Source organism: Thalassophryne amazonica, chromosome 1 (assembly GCF_902500255.1).
Source record: "Thalassophryne amazonica chromosome 1, fThaAma1.1, whole genome shotgun sequence".
NCBI classification, from domain to species: domain Eukaryota; kingdom Metazoa; phylum Chordata; class Actinopteri; order Batrachoidiformes; family Batrachoididae; genus Thalassophryne; species Thalassophryne amazonica.
In genome coordinates, this window is record NC_047103.1 from 165,672,741 (window position 1) to 165,690,457 (window position 17,717).

Consider the following 17,717-nt stretch of genomic DNA (forward strand, 5'->3'; position numbering starts at 1 on the left):
TAGAGCCACTTAGGTGCCTGGTCTTGAGAACCAGGGATGGTAGGTTAAAAAGCTTTTTTATCCCATGGAAACTCTCCCTACGCACCCAAGCAGCTCAAGAAAAAAAGGTATATATAATATAATAAGTAATAAGACATAAGAAGGACAAGACATCACAGGAGAAGATTGTTATCAAACACAAAGGAACCAACTATTTTGTAAGCTACGATGAACGTTGCTAAGGCCGGCTAGATAAGCTAATGTTAGCTGTTAGGTATAACTAATTGTACCCCACTCCTCCAATATTTGCTTAAATATAATACTATTAAAAAGGGGGAACAAGAAAAAGTAAAGCGTGTAAAAATGTATATGGAGACATAAGTAAATATGTATTTGCAGAAAAGAGAAAAACGGCGGCCGTTTTAATCACCAAACCTGCAGCTGCTAGCGTTACACATCTTGCTGTTTCTTCTTCTTCTGCTTATATTTCTAACACAGTATTCAGTAGCTTTGCCCTCGTGTGGGAAAACATGCAATTACAGCTGATCATCCCAGTAACCACTTAAAGCATTAAACATTAAACTGGCATATATATATATATATATATATATATATATATATATATATATATATATATATATATAATGTGAATGAGGGTGAGGCAGCCTATTAGATAATTAATAGCTAATAGGCTAAGCTATAATTGTAGCAGTATAACTGTATAAACAAAGGCTCAGATATAATATGTTATAGGTTTTATGTACCCTATTTGTTAGGTTATGGTTAGCTAATCTAGGTAGAAGAAATTCCATCTTCTACATGTTTTTAATGGGAACCCCAAACTTAGATATTATTTCTTGATGTCTGTTAGAAAATCTTTTGAACTGAAGAACCAATTTGTTATACAGAAACCCTTGTTTAACTAATCTATGAGTAAGTTTATGGTGTCTAGTGGAAAAACTTTGGTAATTATCACAGATGCGACCATGAATGTGTTGTGCTTTTGCCCTCGGGTATTGTAATTAAAATCAAGATTTTTTTCCACGATCTCTTTTTAAATTATTCTTGGCAACCAATACTTTGACAATTCTCCATGTCAAATCCTCACTTTAAAACAATACAAGGACTTCCCTTCAGTCATCACTACCATGTCAAGCCAAGTTTGGGAGCATGCACTGGTCTTGCATATTGCCGGATCTATCACATTACGGTTCCAGGAAGAGAACTGGTCCATTCCTACCTCTCCAAAGTGGCTGTCTATCTGCTTCAGCCAGGAGAAACTTGGCTTTCTCCAGCCACTGGGGTTCTTAACACTCAGGCACCTATGTGCTGGATCATGCACAGAGAAATGCACCACATGCCCAAATTCTCCTAGCTGATGCTCCCTCACAATGCAAGTAATACTCACCTGAACCTCCCCAAGTAGTCCTTCAGTTTACACAAAGGTCACTCCAGCAATACCCAAGGATCCTCTGATGAGACCTAGTAGTACCAAAGACATCTGGTCATTGCTTTAGGTTACTGGTTAGTGCTAAAGTCTCACAACCATACAGTCAAACAGGAAGTACCAGAACCTTTAAGACCTGGACCTTCATTCTCTTGCCATCTGCATCATCAAACACAACAGAAACACCTAAGCTGCTAGTTTCTACAACGCTACCCAACACCTAAACCAATCAATGTCAAAAAGTCATAGGTGCTGATCTGGATGAAATGCTCCAGACTGAATGACTCTGCTGGATGTGGTGTGGAGGAACAGCCAAACTGATGTCCTGTTTGAGCTGTTGTGATGTTCCAAATAGAGCATCTTTATGATTAAGCAGAGACCAGTCAGTGAGGATGAAGGTCTAAAAAAGTTTCATCATGGTGTTGGACTTTTACCTTTAAGCTCGGATTTTCACCGAAACTCAACACCACAGTGACACTGTTTGAAGCTTTCAACAGAAAATACTTCAGTACTTGTTTAATTTATTTAATGTTTGAATTAAATGATTCACTACTACTTAAAAACACAGTGAAAGTGACAACTAGGTGACAGCCAGCACCCCCCCCCACCCCCCCCCCAAAAAAATCGGGAAATGCCTCATGCCATATCTAACTGCTCTTACTGCACTAATCTAGGGACCTTTAGATTTGATTGTGTTCCAAAGTCCTGAGTGGCTCAGAACACGGAGATTCTGGACTCAAACTTGAGCTGGAAGTGTGTGAAAGCGACGTTTGGATTTTCTGTTCCGAGTCCTGGCAGAAAGGCAGCGTATCAAAGATTGAGGACACAATGCAGCCAAGCCGCAAGCACAACACTGTTATCAGAAGGTCAAGACCCCAAAACACAACGAAGTCCAGCTGTTTGTCTTGTCCTCAAACTCATTTAAAGGGATGTGGTGTGTGTGAGGCGATGTCTCAAAGGACGCTGCAGCTCTCTGATGGTGTCAGGGACTCGCCCAAAATATGGTTCAGTGAAAATAGACGAAAAAAGGGTTTTCATTCTGAACGACTGTGTTCTTCAATATTGAGAATACGTGACTTTTTGAAAGTAAGCAACCGTAACACACCTCCTCAGTACTGATTATCAATACCTTTTTTTAAAAATATCTGTAAACAAAACAAAAATAAATCATGATGAGCACAACTGAGATGCATCAACTAAAGTGCAAATACAACACATCACAGAACAAATGGATGAAACAGAAAATCATTTTGGAAAATAGCTCAACAGCTTGGATGACGACAGTGAAACAAACAAAAACCAACTCAACTATGTTTGAGAAGAAAATGTTTTTTTAAAGAACGAAAGTATTAAAAATACAACATTCAGTTTCAGTTTTCTAAATAATATGTTTTAAAACACATTTATTTTCAGCTTTTAAAAGAATAAAACTATTAAAAATATAACATTCATCCATTCATTCATTCATTCATTCATTCATTTTCTATATCCAGTGACTCCTGTTGGTAGTCATAGGCTGTGAGGTGGGGGACAGCTGTCAGTATCAGTACGACTCAACATAGAACAACAAAAAGAAAAATAGAACTTTTAAAATGCACCCCCCCCCCCCCCCCCCCACACACACACACCAAAAAAAACCCAAAACAAAACAAAAAACCCCAGTTTCACAAAACAGAGTTTGAAAGACACTCAATTCAGATTTCAATCATAATCCAACAACATTTCAGACACAACACTTAGTTTTAAAATGACACAATAGTCCATGAAACAGTTGGTAGATGTGACAATATTAAGGTTTTAATCACTGTAGAACAAAATAAGGAAACTGTATTTTTGAATTCACAGCAGCACTTCAGAAAGATCAGGAAAGCTCAAGAAAACAATCTGAAATATGAAATAAAAAAATAGTCATAACTTTCAGATATTGTATAAATTAAAATTAGATTAGAAAGAAATTTATTAAACCCTTGGGAAGACTCCCTCATGGAACTTGAGGTTCCAGCAGCATTGTATAGCAGCACACAGGGTAAGAAGTAGAGATGTCCTGATCAGGTTTTTTTGGTCCCGATCCGATTGTGAGTCATCTGATTTTGAGTATCTGCCGATACCGAGTCCCAATCCGATACTTTAAAAAAAAACTGAATGAACAATGAACACATGTTAAATATATAATATTTTCATTTTAATCACCTTATTTTATTATTTATCACTTAAACAGTGGAATTCTCCTTGAGGTAGCTTGAACAATCAAGTAATAATCTACCAGACTTAAAAAATGTACAAATTTCCATGTTATTTTATTTGTCTAAAAATAAATGTCTGAGGTTCCTTATGTTAAACAAGAAATTATCTAATCTGAAATAACAGGTGGTTTTAATTTACAGATGAAACGTTTCTAAAGAACCATTTATTGATTTAGCTAATTTAATTACAAGTGTTCTAAACTTTTTTAAACAGTAATCAGAAATTTTCAGGTAACAAACAACAACAACAACAACAACAAAACATTTCCAAGGATTTTTCTTCAGAAAACTGCTCTATAAATGAGCAGATCAGTGGTTTCTGCACCGATCGGTTTTGTACAGATCAGTGGTTTCTGCCACTAGTCTTCTGTGTTTTGGCCCGACACGTCGTTCCTATTGGACAGTGCGAAGCTACGTCACAGCTCAGAGCGTCGAAAGTTGGACTGGGTTGAACCTGTTATGTTTTTTCTTTTGTTCAAAAAAATAAAATAAAAGATTGGGTTGCACTTTGACCGCGTCAGCCTGCTGACAAGTGGCAATGTGCCGTCCCGTCAGAAGCGTCGCTTTAGCTCAGCTTTTGACGCGATGCTGACGCCTCTAAAAAGCAACGCGTCTCATTGAAAATAATGCTTTTTACACTGATTCTTGACGCCTCTGATGCTTCTGACGCGTGAAAGGTCCATTAATCTGCAATAATGAGCTTGAAATATATATATATATATATATATATATATATATATATATATATATATATATATATATATATATATATATATATATATATATATATAAGTAAGTCCCTTCGGCTGCTCCCTTGTTTGCACTCGGGGTCGCCACAGCAAATCCAAGGTGGATCTGCATGTTGAATTGGCACAGATTTTACGCCGGATGCCCTTCCTGACGCAACTCCACTTTACATGGAGAAATGTGACAGGGGTGGGATTTGAACCTGGAGCCTTCTGAACTGAAACCAAGCACCTTAACCACTTGGCCACCACCCCTGCTTTTATATATATATATATATATATATATAATGTCTTTGTTGCATTTCTTGAGAATCCACGTCAAATACTAATTTGAACGGCGTTGTTATCTTTAAGCTGAGACCTGAGTGTGATGATGGATGACTGCAGACGAACCCGTTTATTGCACTTAATTCTTTCACAAAAGCCAATCCGTGCACGGCGTGACCTCCTCACCGCTCACACCACAGAGCTGCACCTGTGCGGCCGCTTCCTTTTGTTGACGATTCTCTGCATTGGCGACATAGGCAGCACTTTGGGGAAGTTTAATGGCTGAAAGCTGGCCTGTGTCAGAGCCGGGTGATTTACGCGCCTTTAATAACCTTTCACAAACACTCAGGAGAGTGATGCAAAGCTCAGTAGCTCCCATCAGGGCCCTCACAGCCCACGCTGGCCTCCCATTCATCATCCTGACAGCACCTGACAGCCGTGCTAACGGCGCACCCGCCCTCTTCTTCTATCATCTCCTTCCTCCAAGTCTCCAATTGTCTTTCCTCTTTTTCATTTTTGACCATTTCTGTCTCAGACAACTCTGTTTGTCTCTGCTTCCCAGTTGACGTTTGCTTTTGTCCCCAACAGTTTTTCCTCTGTCCTTGAATTTTGCCCCCTCACACTTTTAACAAACTAAACTTTCTTTTGTGGGCAGCACGGTGGCTTAGTGGTTAGCACTGTTGCCTCACAGCGAGAAGGTCATGGGTTCAATTCCCATGGCCTTTCTGTGTGTAGTTTGCATGTTCTCCCCGTGTTTGCATGGGTTTCCTCCAGGTGCTCCGGTTTCCTCCTGCATCCAAAGACCTGCGGGTTAGGTGGACTGGGATCTTTAAATTGTCCATAGGTGTGTGTGTGTGGGTGTGTCTGTGTTTGTTTGTCTGTTTGTGGCCCTGCGATAGACTGGCGTCCTGTCCTGGGTGTACACCACCTCGCGCTCTATGGCTGCTGGGATAGGCTCCAGCCCCCCGTGACCCTTAAATGGACTAAGCGGTAGAAGATGAATGAATGAATGAACTTTCTTTTGCTTGAATGCTGATATTTTCATGCTTCCACCCTTCTCTTGCTGGATTTCACAAAGAGAAAAGGCATCAGACGTCGTCCCGCAGTGTGCGAAGTTCACCCAAACCAGTTCACAACATATATCGGCATGCACAGCATCTCGCCAAGCTCCCAATGGCTTGTTTCCTTCAACAACGAGGGAAAAGAGAAATATCAGCTGGCATGTAATTTGAAATAGGGCAACTCGGTAACAACAATTCTATCAGTGTAAAAAATAAATACCAGCGGCAGGAATAGGTCAAACAGCATGACACGGGAGTCGGGCGGAATTGATTGTCACAGAACCAAACACAAATTTGATTTGAGCAGTCGAACAGCAAAGATGGAACTGGGGTCATTGTGGTGCAGAGACTTCTTCAACTATGCATCTATAATTATCTTTATATTTGGCATTAGTTGGTGGTAGAAAGCCATCTGTACCTGATTTAGACATCAGAATGTGTTACTTCCTTAGAAACAAACCCAATTTTAGGTCAGCTATGTGCTAACGAGCCAAGCTAGCTGGCTTGGTGACCCATTATCTCAAATGAACTAAGCAAGTTGGTTTCCTAGCTCCCTTGATCCTTTTCCAAAATGGCATTTAAATGTGGTATGAGTGATTTTCCTGCCACTAGATGTACCACTTGTGCCATACTTCAGGAAGAAAACAAAGCTTCCCTCCTTGGCCACTCCTTCACATCCCACCCTCCTCCACATTAACTGAAATGAACATTTCCAAGGAGTTAACGTGTCTGATGGTTCTCATTGTGAGAAAAGACAAACACATGGATTCTAATATAAATATTTGTCTAAATGTGATTTTGGATGCATTTGTATTAAGTCACTGCCATCTGGAATCATTCAACAGACAGTAGTGAGTCTTGCTGTCTCTTTATAAACATTAGGAGGAAAATGACTTGATAAGGCTGGACTCACATGCACTGAATGTGGATGTATAGCCAGACTTATAATGTAAACAGTGGAGAGAAAAGCTCAGAGCACAGAGGGGGTCTTGCTTCATTCTCTGCACAGGATGTAATTAATCCACTAAATGTTGACATAGAGAATATTTGTTGGCTGCAGTATTAATGTGTAAAATGTCATTTAGGATTCATCTAACAATTATATGTATTTTCATTGTACTCAGGCAGTACCGTGGAGAGAAAAGCTCAGAGCACAGAGGGGGTGTTGCTTCATTCTCTGCACAGGATGTAATTAATCCACTAAATGTTGACATAGAGAATATTTGTTAGCTGCAGTATTAATGTGTAAAATGTCGTTCAGGGTTCATCTAACAATTATATGTATTTGCATTGTACTCAGGCAGTACAGTGGAGAGAAAAGCTCAGAGCACAGAGGGGGTCTTGCTTCATTCTCTGCACAGGATGTAATTAATCCACTAAATGTTGACATAGAGAATATTTGTTGGCTGCAGTATTAATGTGTAAAATGTCATTTAGGGTTCATCTAACAATTATATGTATTTACATTGTACTCAGGCAGTACAGTGGAGAGAAAAGCTCAGAGCACAGAGGGGGTGTTACTTCATTCTCTGCACAGGATGTAATTAATCCACTAAATGTTGACATAGAGAATATTTGTTGACTGCAGTATTAATGTGTAAAATGTCATTTAGGGTTCATCTAACAATTATATGTATTTGCATTGTACTCAGGCAGCACAGTGGAGAGAAAAGCTCAGAGCACAGAGGGAGTGTTGCTTCCTTCTCTGCATAGGATGTAATTAATCCACTAAATGTTGACATAGAGAATATTTGTTGACTGCAGTATTAATGTGTAAAATGTCATTTAGGGTTCATCTAACAATTATATGTATTTGCATTGTACTCAGGCAGCACAGTGGAGAGAAAAGCTCAGAGCACAGAGGGAGTGTTGCTTCCTTCTCTGCATAGGATGTAATGAATCCACTAAATCTTTGTGTGGAGTTTGCGCATTCTCTCCATATTTGTGTGGGTTCCCTCAGGGTGGTCTGGCTTCCTCCCACTTCCAAACACATGCCGGTTAGGTGAATTGGTGACTGTAAATTGACCATAGGTTGTGAATGAGAATGTGTCTGTATATGCCGGCCCTGTGACAGACTGGGTGCGTATCCATGGTGCACTCAACCAATGGTCACTGGGGTGAGATCCAGCCCACTCATGACATGGGTGAAGTGGAGTGGGTTTAGAAAATGGATGCATGGAAGCAATGTACTGTCCTGTGTGATCATTTAAGTGTTTTTAGAGAAGTTTATACTTTGACAGATCATAAACTCTGTGGGCGTGTCTCACATATCGACTTCCATGACTTTCAAATGATAAAGTTTTGCTTCCAGCATGTACTGTACATCCAAGGAATTGTGGGGCCTAATGAAGTTTAACAGGAAACTCTACAACATATTTATCTGAAAAAAAATCATAGACCAAAAATCCTGTGCACAATAGAACCCCTTTAAATGACAAATATTTCAGAAAAAATCCAGATAAGACTGTTTTTGTCAATTTACAAAAAAATGACTTGGGATATTCAAAAATGGGGAAATCTGCGGTAAACAGCCCAAAGAAGAAGGAGGAAACATTTCTTCCTCCCTTCACAATAAAAGACCTTTTGAGAAGCAGGTACTGAATTAGAGTTTAGACATCCCATTAGTGATGTGTGGTGCAGAACCAATTTGGCCGCTTGTAATCTGGAGTGGGAAGCGCGTGTGCCTGCAGCCGGGCTTTTATACGCAGCCATCACTTCAGCTGAAGCTCAGGTGGTATGGAAGCCTGCGCCAGTAAGGTTCAATCTGCTGTAATTTTGTTCCGCTGAAATCAAATGCAATCAGCGATAAGACAGCCACTCCCTCTTGTTTCCAACCGAAAGGGGATCTGGAGGCTGAGAGAGTTAGCAGCTGAAGACTGTTCGTCACTGTCACACAGCTTATCTGTGATCCCGAGCACATCATGGACTCGCTCGGTGAAGAGACCGTGGAACAACTTTTTCAGCTGACAACGAACAACGTTTTGTACAAGTGTGTAGGTGCTGATGGAAAGAACAACCCACAGGCAACATGTTTGCTGAAATTAAACCTTTCTGATTCAATTGTTATGTGAATCAAACATCAACACTGAGTGGATTTGGAAATTTGATGGTGTTTCATGAAGCTGCACTTTCCTGTAAATTGATCCTGAGTGTTTTTGGTGCTTTTCCACAAATTCCATAACATGACGTGGATGACAGTAGAGTCAACGAGGATGCAAACATATAGAGGAATTGGGATTCAAATGCAAGTCTCCATATTGGAAGCCCATCAGCTGATCCCACTGAGCCACCTGCTCTAAGAAGTGAAGTATAAATCTGCAGCAAACTTCCATTTTCTATTTCTGTTTAGGTCAGTTATTTGAGCCACTACAGTGATTTAAAACTGTTTTTTTTTTTTGTTTTTTTCATCAAAACAAATGTCAGGCAAATAATAATCCATGTGTATTGAGTCCTGCTCAGGTTTTAAAATTTAGCCAGTTTTTATTTAAAGATCCTTCAGAAGTAGCTGAGATCTGTCATGAAATGTATTTACTCAGCTTAAATGCATTTGTAACTGATGTGAAACTAATCAAATATCTTACAGTTGAGGTGCAAAGTTAGACTTGTTTTCTCCCATAAAAGACAAGCCCCTAATCATTAATTAGAATATTTGGCTATTATGCTGTTGTTGCTCAACTAATTGCTCAACTTCTTTCAGCTCTTGAAGTCCAATGTCTGAAGTCATCTTCAAGTTTATTCAAAAGGAAGTGGACTTTCTTTTGTCTGTAAGACGTGGCAAAATGACCTGAAAGCCAAGAAAGTAGTTCAGTTGATTTGCAAAAATACGCGTCTCTAGATTCTGGTCTATGAGTAATACTTTCTACATTAAAGCCCTTAATTTATTACTATGCATTAATTACAATGTTGCAAAATGTCTTGAACACAATAAAAGAAGCCTTGTTGCTTTTACGTAAATACATTCTTGTGTAATACTTTAAAATGTCACAAAATATCCTGAACAAGGAGTTTAATTGCTCTGAAGTAAATGTGTACATTCAGCTGTGGCAATTTCTAATGTTAATTTATAATATGCATTAATGGCATTTGGAAAGAAATTAATGTTTCAGGTTTATCTTACAGAAAAGTACATACTTCCTGTATGTGTTGGTTGTGGGGCTCTTTGAATTTCAAGTTTCAAAGTTAGTTTCTCCAAATAGTGACTCTGAATATGCTTATCTTAGGTTTTTATAATACTACTTGAGGAGAAATTATGATCCAATAATTGCACAGAGCTGTCGTCTTGTTGTTTTATATTGCTTTTGTAGAAAACTTGCACTGCTCTTCCTGTGCGCTGTTCTTCAGGGTTCTAACATACCATTTTACTCAGAGTCCTGCTGGTTTCCTTGCAGCTGTCACATCGTTTGCACCGGCAGCAGCAGGTGAATGCAGTTAATGAGCTGGTGCAAAGGAAAGCCAACAGAGTCTGCAGCATCTGAGGAAGAGGACTTAGTGGAGCAGTGAACTGTAGCAATCGTTCACTTCTGGAAACAAGCACCAAAATTGGCATAAATACTTCTTAGACAAAGCGAGTGGTCACTTGAATTTTCAATAGGCAGCCAGGTAGGGGTCAACTGAAGAATTAGAGGTCAAAATTAAAAGATGCTCTAATCATATTGAAAACTACATCACATTATTTGTCTGATCATAAAGATTCCAAAAAGATAGTTTGGACCATCTATGACTGAATATTATGGATTTATGGGGTAAAATCAGCAAGAATGGTGACAAAAGGTCAGTTTCAGTTTGTACAGGGGTCAAAAGTTAAAGTTGCTCCAATTTTGTTAAAAAGTGATGCAAATTATTGGTTGAGCTAATAGGGTTTTAAAAAGGAATAGTTTGTACCATGTGTCATGCTTAGTTGTCACATTACGGGATAATATGTCACATGTCAGAATCCAATGGACATCAACATTGATTGACCTTTACTTTAAAGACCAAACATTCAACACAGTCAAAACTATTCCATTTATTAATCTATTAACTCAACCAATAATTTGCACCACTTTTTACCATAATTGGAGCAACTTTAACTTTTGACCCCTGTACAAACTGAAATTAACTTTTGTCACCATTCTTAAGGGCCCCTTCACACAGTGCAAATTTGGTCAATTTGTGCATAAAGTGCGCATGATGCAGGAATCGTGTGCAAAAGGTGTAAAATTGCAGCTGCCTCTTACACCTGTTACTACAACTATTTGCACACACCAGCGGCTGAAAGACAGAGTCTACGCTGTACAAGCCCACTGAACCCTCTCGCAGCAGATGTCGGCCAAATTCCAGGTGACACACATGAACATCTAACACTCCTCACATGGTACTTAGAAAATGCACTATTAACATGACAACAGTCTGCAGACAATCACTATCATGCTGACAGTGTAATTTGTCTAAGTGCCTCATGCGTGTGGCTTTGGTCTGTGCCCTGAACTGACAGGCGGCGTGGCCGCCGACAGAAGCAACTGGATATTTGTGGATCTGGACATCCCAGCTGGAGAACACATACTGTGTTTGAATGGGCATAGACTAACACCTGCCCAGTGTGACACATGTGTCTGCTTGCTGTCATCACGTGGACATAAATAAAAACATATATCGCTTTGTGACGGGCTGCAGCGCGCGCGCTCATGCTGCAGCCCATTGACAGGCCGCCCCCAGGTTGAAATGGACCATCTGATCATAACACACAGTGGGCAATCTGACTGTCACGTCACCCACATGAGCTCTGTTCCACATGACGCGGTGTCAGTCCTGCGGTGTGCCAGGTAGGACATGCGCGCAGACCGGCTGGACATGCGCCAGCAGATGTGGACATGATGAGATGAGCGAAATGCTTCTCATTCATGTCATTTCATGACTGTACGTCTGTGACCATGGGTCATCTACAGAGGAACAGATGGATCATATTTGTATTGTCCACTTGATAAAATGGATTCAGTATAATGCAATGCTTTTATATGGTGTGTGATTTTTATTTTTTTAATACGTCCATGTCCTTCCTGATATCAGGCAGTTTCCTGCGCCTTTCACAGGCCAGCGATGGTAGCTCAGTGGTAAAATTTCTGACTGGCAACCAGAGCTTTTGGAAAGCGTGGGTTTGAATCCCGTGGGTGATATGTATTTTTTATTTTATTTTTTTATTTTCACTGTGTTCCCGCGTGCATTAAACCATTGCAACATGTGCTTTTTTTTTCTTCACTGCAGCTGCGCGATGTGGATACACATCATGCAGCTGCTCGCACTGCGTTACTGTGTGCACGAACCATCACACCAGCATTGTGCACGCCTGCCCATCAGCACGATGTTTCTTGGTGCGCTCATACAAGCTGTTCCGACGGGAGTTGCACATATTCGCACTATGTGTGAAGGAGCCTTAATGTTTTCACCCAATAACTCCATAACATTCAGTCACAGTCAGTCCAAACTATATTTTTCAAAAGAGTAACATCTAAGGAGTGTTTGTGATGAATTTGATGCTGGTTTCACCATTTGAAATATTCCTCTGTAAATATTCTGTTATCTGCTGAACTAACTGATGTTTGCTTGTTCTGTTGTTGTAGTAGAACAAATAAACAGGAAAATTGTGCACTTTTTGTATGAAAGCAAAACTTGAATGTCTAGTAGTAGATATAAAGTTTATCATCAGCTGTGGAAGCAACTTTGATTTAATCCCTGATAACCTTGAAAGACCAATGACCCTGCTGTTAATTTTGATTATAATTTTCATGACCTTATTATGATTTTTCCTGTTTTTGATGAAAATGCATCCAGTTTTTATATGAATGATTTTTAAAGGTGCTCTCATTATTACTAGGACTAATTAACCTTTTGTGACCTTTAGTTTTGCATTCACAGAGTGCTTTTTAACTGATTGCTGCTCTAAGTGCACTAGAAACATTTTAGTTCTTCCAGAAGCGTCACCATCATGTTATAAACTCTGTAACTGCGGCTGCAGAAAAAGTTTGTCAGACACTGCAAATGTTCAAAGGCAGCCCTGAAGTGCACGGCTTTAGGTGCACTTGGAGGCAATTGCAAGAAAGACTGGCATGTGCATTTGCTTTCTTTTCTTAATTTATCTTTAAAATATAAAATTTTGCTTAAATAACAGAGTGTTGCATAATTTATAATTGTAGACTAATCAGCTCTGTGTGGGATAGAAGTTGGACTACCAGTCTATGCACAATAGTTGAATCCTTTGACAAGACTCCTTGTCTGCATTATCCCAACAAACCCGACTGTAAATGAGTATTGGTCTTATCTGGACAAGTAATATGCAATGGACTGGCGTCCCCCGCCATGGACAGTCTTGAGCCCAATCCCAATACGCTACCTTTGCCCTTTCCCTTCATGGCATGGTTTCTGGAGATAATGCTGCATTTGTGACATGTTAAAGTTACAAAAAATGAACGCCAACTTGGAAACAACAATTTAATAAGTGGTTGGGTTGCATTTTTTTGCTCATGAACTCAAAAGGAAATTCAGTGTCCAACTTGACCTCATAAGAACTACATTCTTGGCATAAACAGTAATATTACAAATTCCAAGTTAATCATGTGAATGCGTGCTATATGGAAGTAGGAGGATTCTAATGTGTTTTCCTAGTTTACAGTCAGGTAGTTCTGTCATGACCAAATTACAATCAAATGTTTAATGGTAAGGTAAAATATGGCCAGGATTTGTTGTTGTAATTCCATTCCTAGAGAGTTGACCAGTCATCTTACACACAGTGTAAGCACCACTCCATTGGGCATCAGAAATACTATCGTACTGATATCGTAGAGCTTCCATCTGCTGATCTCTTCTGCTGGTCACCCCAATGTGGCAAACATTCCTGTGACATGTGATTCTGGTGGAGTTTTGTCTCCTGACTTCCATTAATGACACACATTGTGGTAGTTGGATGTAACAGCAAATGGTTATAAAGCCACATTAGAATGGAAAGAGAAGACTGGTAGTTTATGTTTTGCCATCATGCCTCACCTGTTCAGTCTTTAGGAGGTAGAGCCAAGTTTACAGAATGTTCAGCGTCTTTGACTGTTTGGTTTGCCGGTGCTTAAGAAATGTGTCAACTTGTACGGTTGATATGTCTACCGTGTTCACATACTGTTATGATTTGATGCAAAAACAAAGTCAAATAAAACCCCAATAGCAGGCAGCCAGGACACAGAGGGATGCATTACAAAAGTCCAAGGTGCTTTAATAATCAGGTGAATATACAACAACTAAACCAGCAGGTGCAAGGATGTGGACACAAAAAAATAAAGACTCCAACACAAAACACAGGGCAGAGAACAAACGGGAGGTGCAAAGGAGAAAATCTACTCACGGCTGAAAACAAAAAGTGACAAAGATATGGGGTACTTACAAAGAGCAGTGAACATGGGTGAGAACTCAAGAAACAGATCACCACATCACAAGATGACAACGTAATTGACCGGCAAAGCACATACAAATGGGTGCGGCTTAACAGCAAAAACAACTAATGAACAACAGGTGCAAAAATGATAGAGACATGATGTCCAAAGAAACTAAAGCAGTGGTCTCCAAACTATTCCAGAAAGGGCCGAGAGGGTGCAGGTTTTCTTTGCAGCCACTGACTTCAGCAGGTGATTTCACTGATTAACATCCCTTTGAACAGGTGGGATGAGTTCATCAGTGAAATCACCTGCTGGAATCAGTGGCTGCAAAGAAAACCTGCACCCTCTCGGCCCTTTCTGGAATAGTTTGGAGACCACTGAAGGAACACAAAATGAAAAAACAACCGTGAAATGAAAAGACAACACGATAAATGATAAACCACTCAAACAATTATCAACAACACTGTGCAATAGCCAAAAAACAAGTCAAAGAACACATGTAGAAAATAAACACAGAACTCAAAATAGAACATAGTGTAAACATGAATAACCGGAGAACTACATAAAGAAACTGATGAGCAAAAATCACAAGGTCATGGAGAACTGTGGACAAGGGAACGTAAGGATGCACAGACAGTGGAGTGATCACATAGATGACAGACAGTGGGAAACACACACCACGGGCACACACATACACTAGGGTGACCAAATGGTCCTGTTTTCCCAGGACATGTCCTGTTTTCACGTCCTGTCCCAGCCGTCCTGGGTTGTTCTTTTAAACAGTGATGAAAATGTCCTGGTTTTCAAGGACAGGACTGAACACAAGTGACACAAACAGGGCAAGTGGGTGCAAACACAACTGGGACCCACAATGAAGACAAACAGAGGGAGGACACACACAAAATACAAAAAGGGACACAGGCACACCCAAATACATACACAAACATAACTGACAGGACACGCCCACAACACATACACTGAATGAAGTGTTTTCATACTTCAGATTGTTATGTGGAGTTGATCTGGAACTAGGTCTTGGGGGAACTACATTTTGCAGGGAAATTCTAAATGGTCTGGGGTTGCAGTGTCTCTAGACATCGTCTGGACCTTCTTGCAATACCTGTGTGTCTTTTTCCTGCAAATTACTAATGCAGATAGCAGCTTTGCTTCTGGGCTGGATTTGATTAAGGAAAAGTAGGTACCCAGAGATTTTGGTTTATTGCCTCTTAGGAAGAGTTCTGATGCTGATTGCTGCAGTAATTAGCTCCCCAAAGTGCCTTTTGAGACATACTTAAACAGTTGTCACATCATAAACAGCTGAGTATTTTTAAGGATTTCTGTTGTGTTTTGTTTGGGAGACATTTGACTTGTTGGTCATTAACTGTTCTCTTCGCCCAAGTCCATGTGGCACAGAAAACGGGACGACCAAGTAGCAAAGCAGCAGCTGCTTAATGCAGACGGATGCACTTTTATTGCCGATTCTGGTCACTGTTGAATAGCTGAGAGGTGTGTAACCTTGAAAGACAAACAAGTTCAGATGTGATGATATGATTTGACTGAAAAAAGAATCATTTGCCCACTAGAGTACCAAGTTGTTATTGTTTGACTGAAGTAGATATCGTAGTGTAATTGTCTTTGGCATTCTCCTTGAGTTTCCTATACGTATCCCTGATGATCCTAATCTTTACAACAGGCTGTTGAGGGATGTACAGAATAAATAACACCTCATACAGAACATATCAGGGGGAGGCCAGATTCCAAGAGAATCATGTCTGCCAACACCCACAACCTGCTTCTGCTCCCAACGTGGGAGAAAACCTGCGATGATCAACACTGTTAAGGTCTCAAGTGGCATCATTTTTTGGTGCTTTGTAGCAAAAGCTGGAAGAGAAATACTGTGATGTCAAACTTATCTGGTTGGTGCTAGTTGTCTCTGCCTGTGGGGTGATGCTTCGCCCATCGTCTGCTCAAGGAAAGGGTTGCTGCGTGAAATCTGGAAATAAGTTGGGTCCATGGGAGATACACAACTACCATTTGGGGGCAAAGCCACATGAAAGTGCAGTACCAGTGTACTTCGAGATACTTGCAACAGAGTGCACTGAGTTGAGTTTTGCATTTACCATAGATGGTTAAAAAAAGTTTGCGATTTCTGTCAGTCATTTAATGTAACATCAGTGATGTTACCAGTTTTTATTAGTTTTGCATTGAAAACAGTAACTTTCAAAATCACAACACCGCCACACTTTCTTTACTATTAGGGAGGGGTGTTATTTAAAAAAAAAATTGAAATCTATAAATTTTTGCATGGAATATGGAAATATACATGGAATAAACCATAACAGTATAATTTTTGGGTCATTTGGTTCTAAAAACCCATATGGACGGAACATTTGAAAATTTCAAGTAACGCGTGTGTCGTATATGTGCTGTTGACGTCGAAAACCACTCTGTTGCTTATAATTAGTTCATTGTGGCCATTGTCATTCTTACATGTGATGATTATACTCAACTGGTGTTCCTGAAATAAAAACTACATAGATTTTATTTGTTACAATTGATCGTAACATATGTACTGAAATTTTTGTTGTCAATTACTCTTAAAAAAAAAAAAAAACACCAGATAGGCTTATTGTTACTATAGAAGTTGAATATAAACTTGGGCTCAAGCAACATTTGGAGCCAAATTTCAAGTCTCTAGGTACAGTGGTTCTCAAAATATGATATTTTCGTCGATATTTTCGGTGATTTTTGAACCCGATATCTTCATTGGCTCTGTCCATGTGCGTTTTTGGAACCAAATGACCCAAAATTTATCCTGCTGTGGTTTATTCTGTGTATATTTCCATATTCCATGCAAACATTTATAGATTTCCAAATTTTTTGAAATAACACCCCTCCCTATTACTATCCAACATTAACATTAACATTTTTATTGATGTATGTTTCTTGTGTCCTCTGCAGAACGAGATGCCTCTTGAGAAGATGTCAGTCAGTGCAAACCAACCAGGTGGTCTGGACTTCTCTTTGGAGACTCTCAACAAGCGAAACCACAGCAGCACCAGTCTGTACCCAGACATGGGCTTAAACAGCCATAGGGGTGACTGCCACGCTGACATGGGTGAGAACGTAGAGGACTGCTGCAAAGTGGATGAGCCCTCATGCTCTAGTTTCTCCAACAAGCCTGGACTGGATCCTGTAGGGTCTCTGAGTGATTCGCTGTATGACAGCTTCTCTTCCTGCACCAGCCAGGGCTCCCATGTTTAGGAGCAATGCCTCACAACACAGGGCTGTAGCGCCCCAGTCCATGTCTTCAACCGAATCTCTAGACTGGTTTGCATCGGTTGATCCCTAAGAAATTAATTTATTGTCATGACCAAATTGGTTCTGGACTCAAACTTGATTTGGTTTTATTCTGTGTTGGACCTGGTCTTCTTTCAAGCTCAGCTGGTCCTGGTTGTGGACTCTACTATGGTGGCCTACAGCCCAGCTATATCTCGTCGAACTTTGCCTCTCTACGTTCAACACAAAGCACTTAGTGGGGACATGAGGATGAAAGCTCAGAAGAAACACCAAACCAAGAC

At 40.0% G+C, this 17,717-nt stretch overlaps 1 protein-coding gene and 1 long non-coding RNA gene across 5 annotated transcripts in view; both read left to right on the plus strand.

The window, feature by feature from the left end:
- Positions 1 to 17,717, plus strand: part of LOC117517618 (nck-associated protein 5-like) — a 372,045-nt gene that overhangs the window by 353,448 nt on the left and 880 nt on the right. For all 4 annotated transcript variants that reach the window (XM_034178739.1, XM_034178714.1, XM_034178721.1 and 1 more), the window contains one exon: positions 17,098 to 17,717. This exon is cut by the window's right edge and continues 880 nt beyond it. In XM_034178739.1, the coding sequence (XP_034034630.1) occupies positions 17,098 to 17,400 (303 nt within the window). In that variant the 3' untranslated portion in view covers positions 17,401 to 17,717. The remainder of the gene's footprint in view (positions 1 to 17,097) is intronic.
- LOC117517646 lies at positions 8,338 to 17,084 on the plus strand. Its single transcript, XR_004562783.1, has 3 exons — positions 8,338 to 8,350; positions 9,915 to 9,921; positions 16,757 to 17,084. It is a non-coding gene; the product is annotated as an uncharacterized LOC117517646 (long non-coding RNA).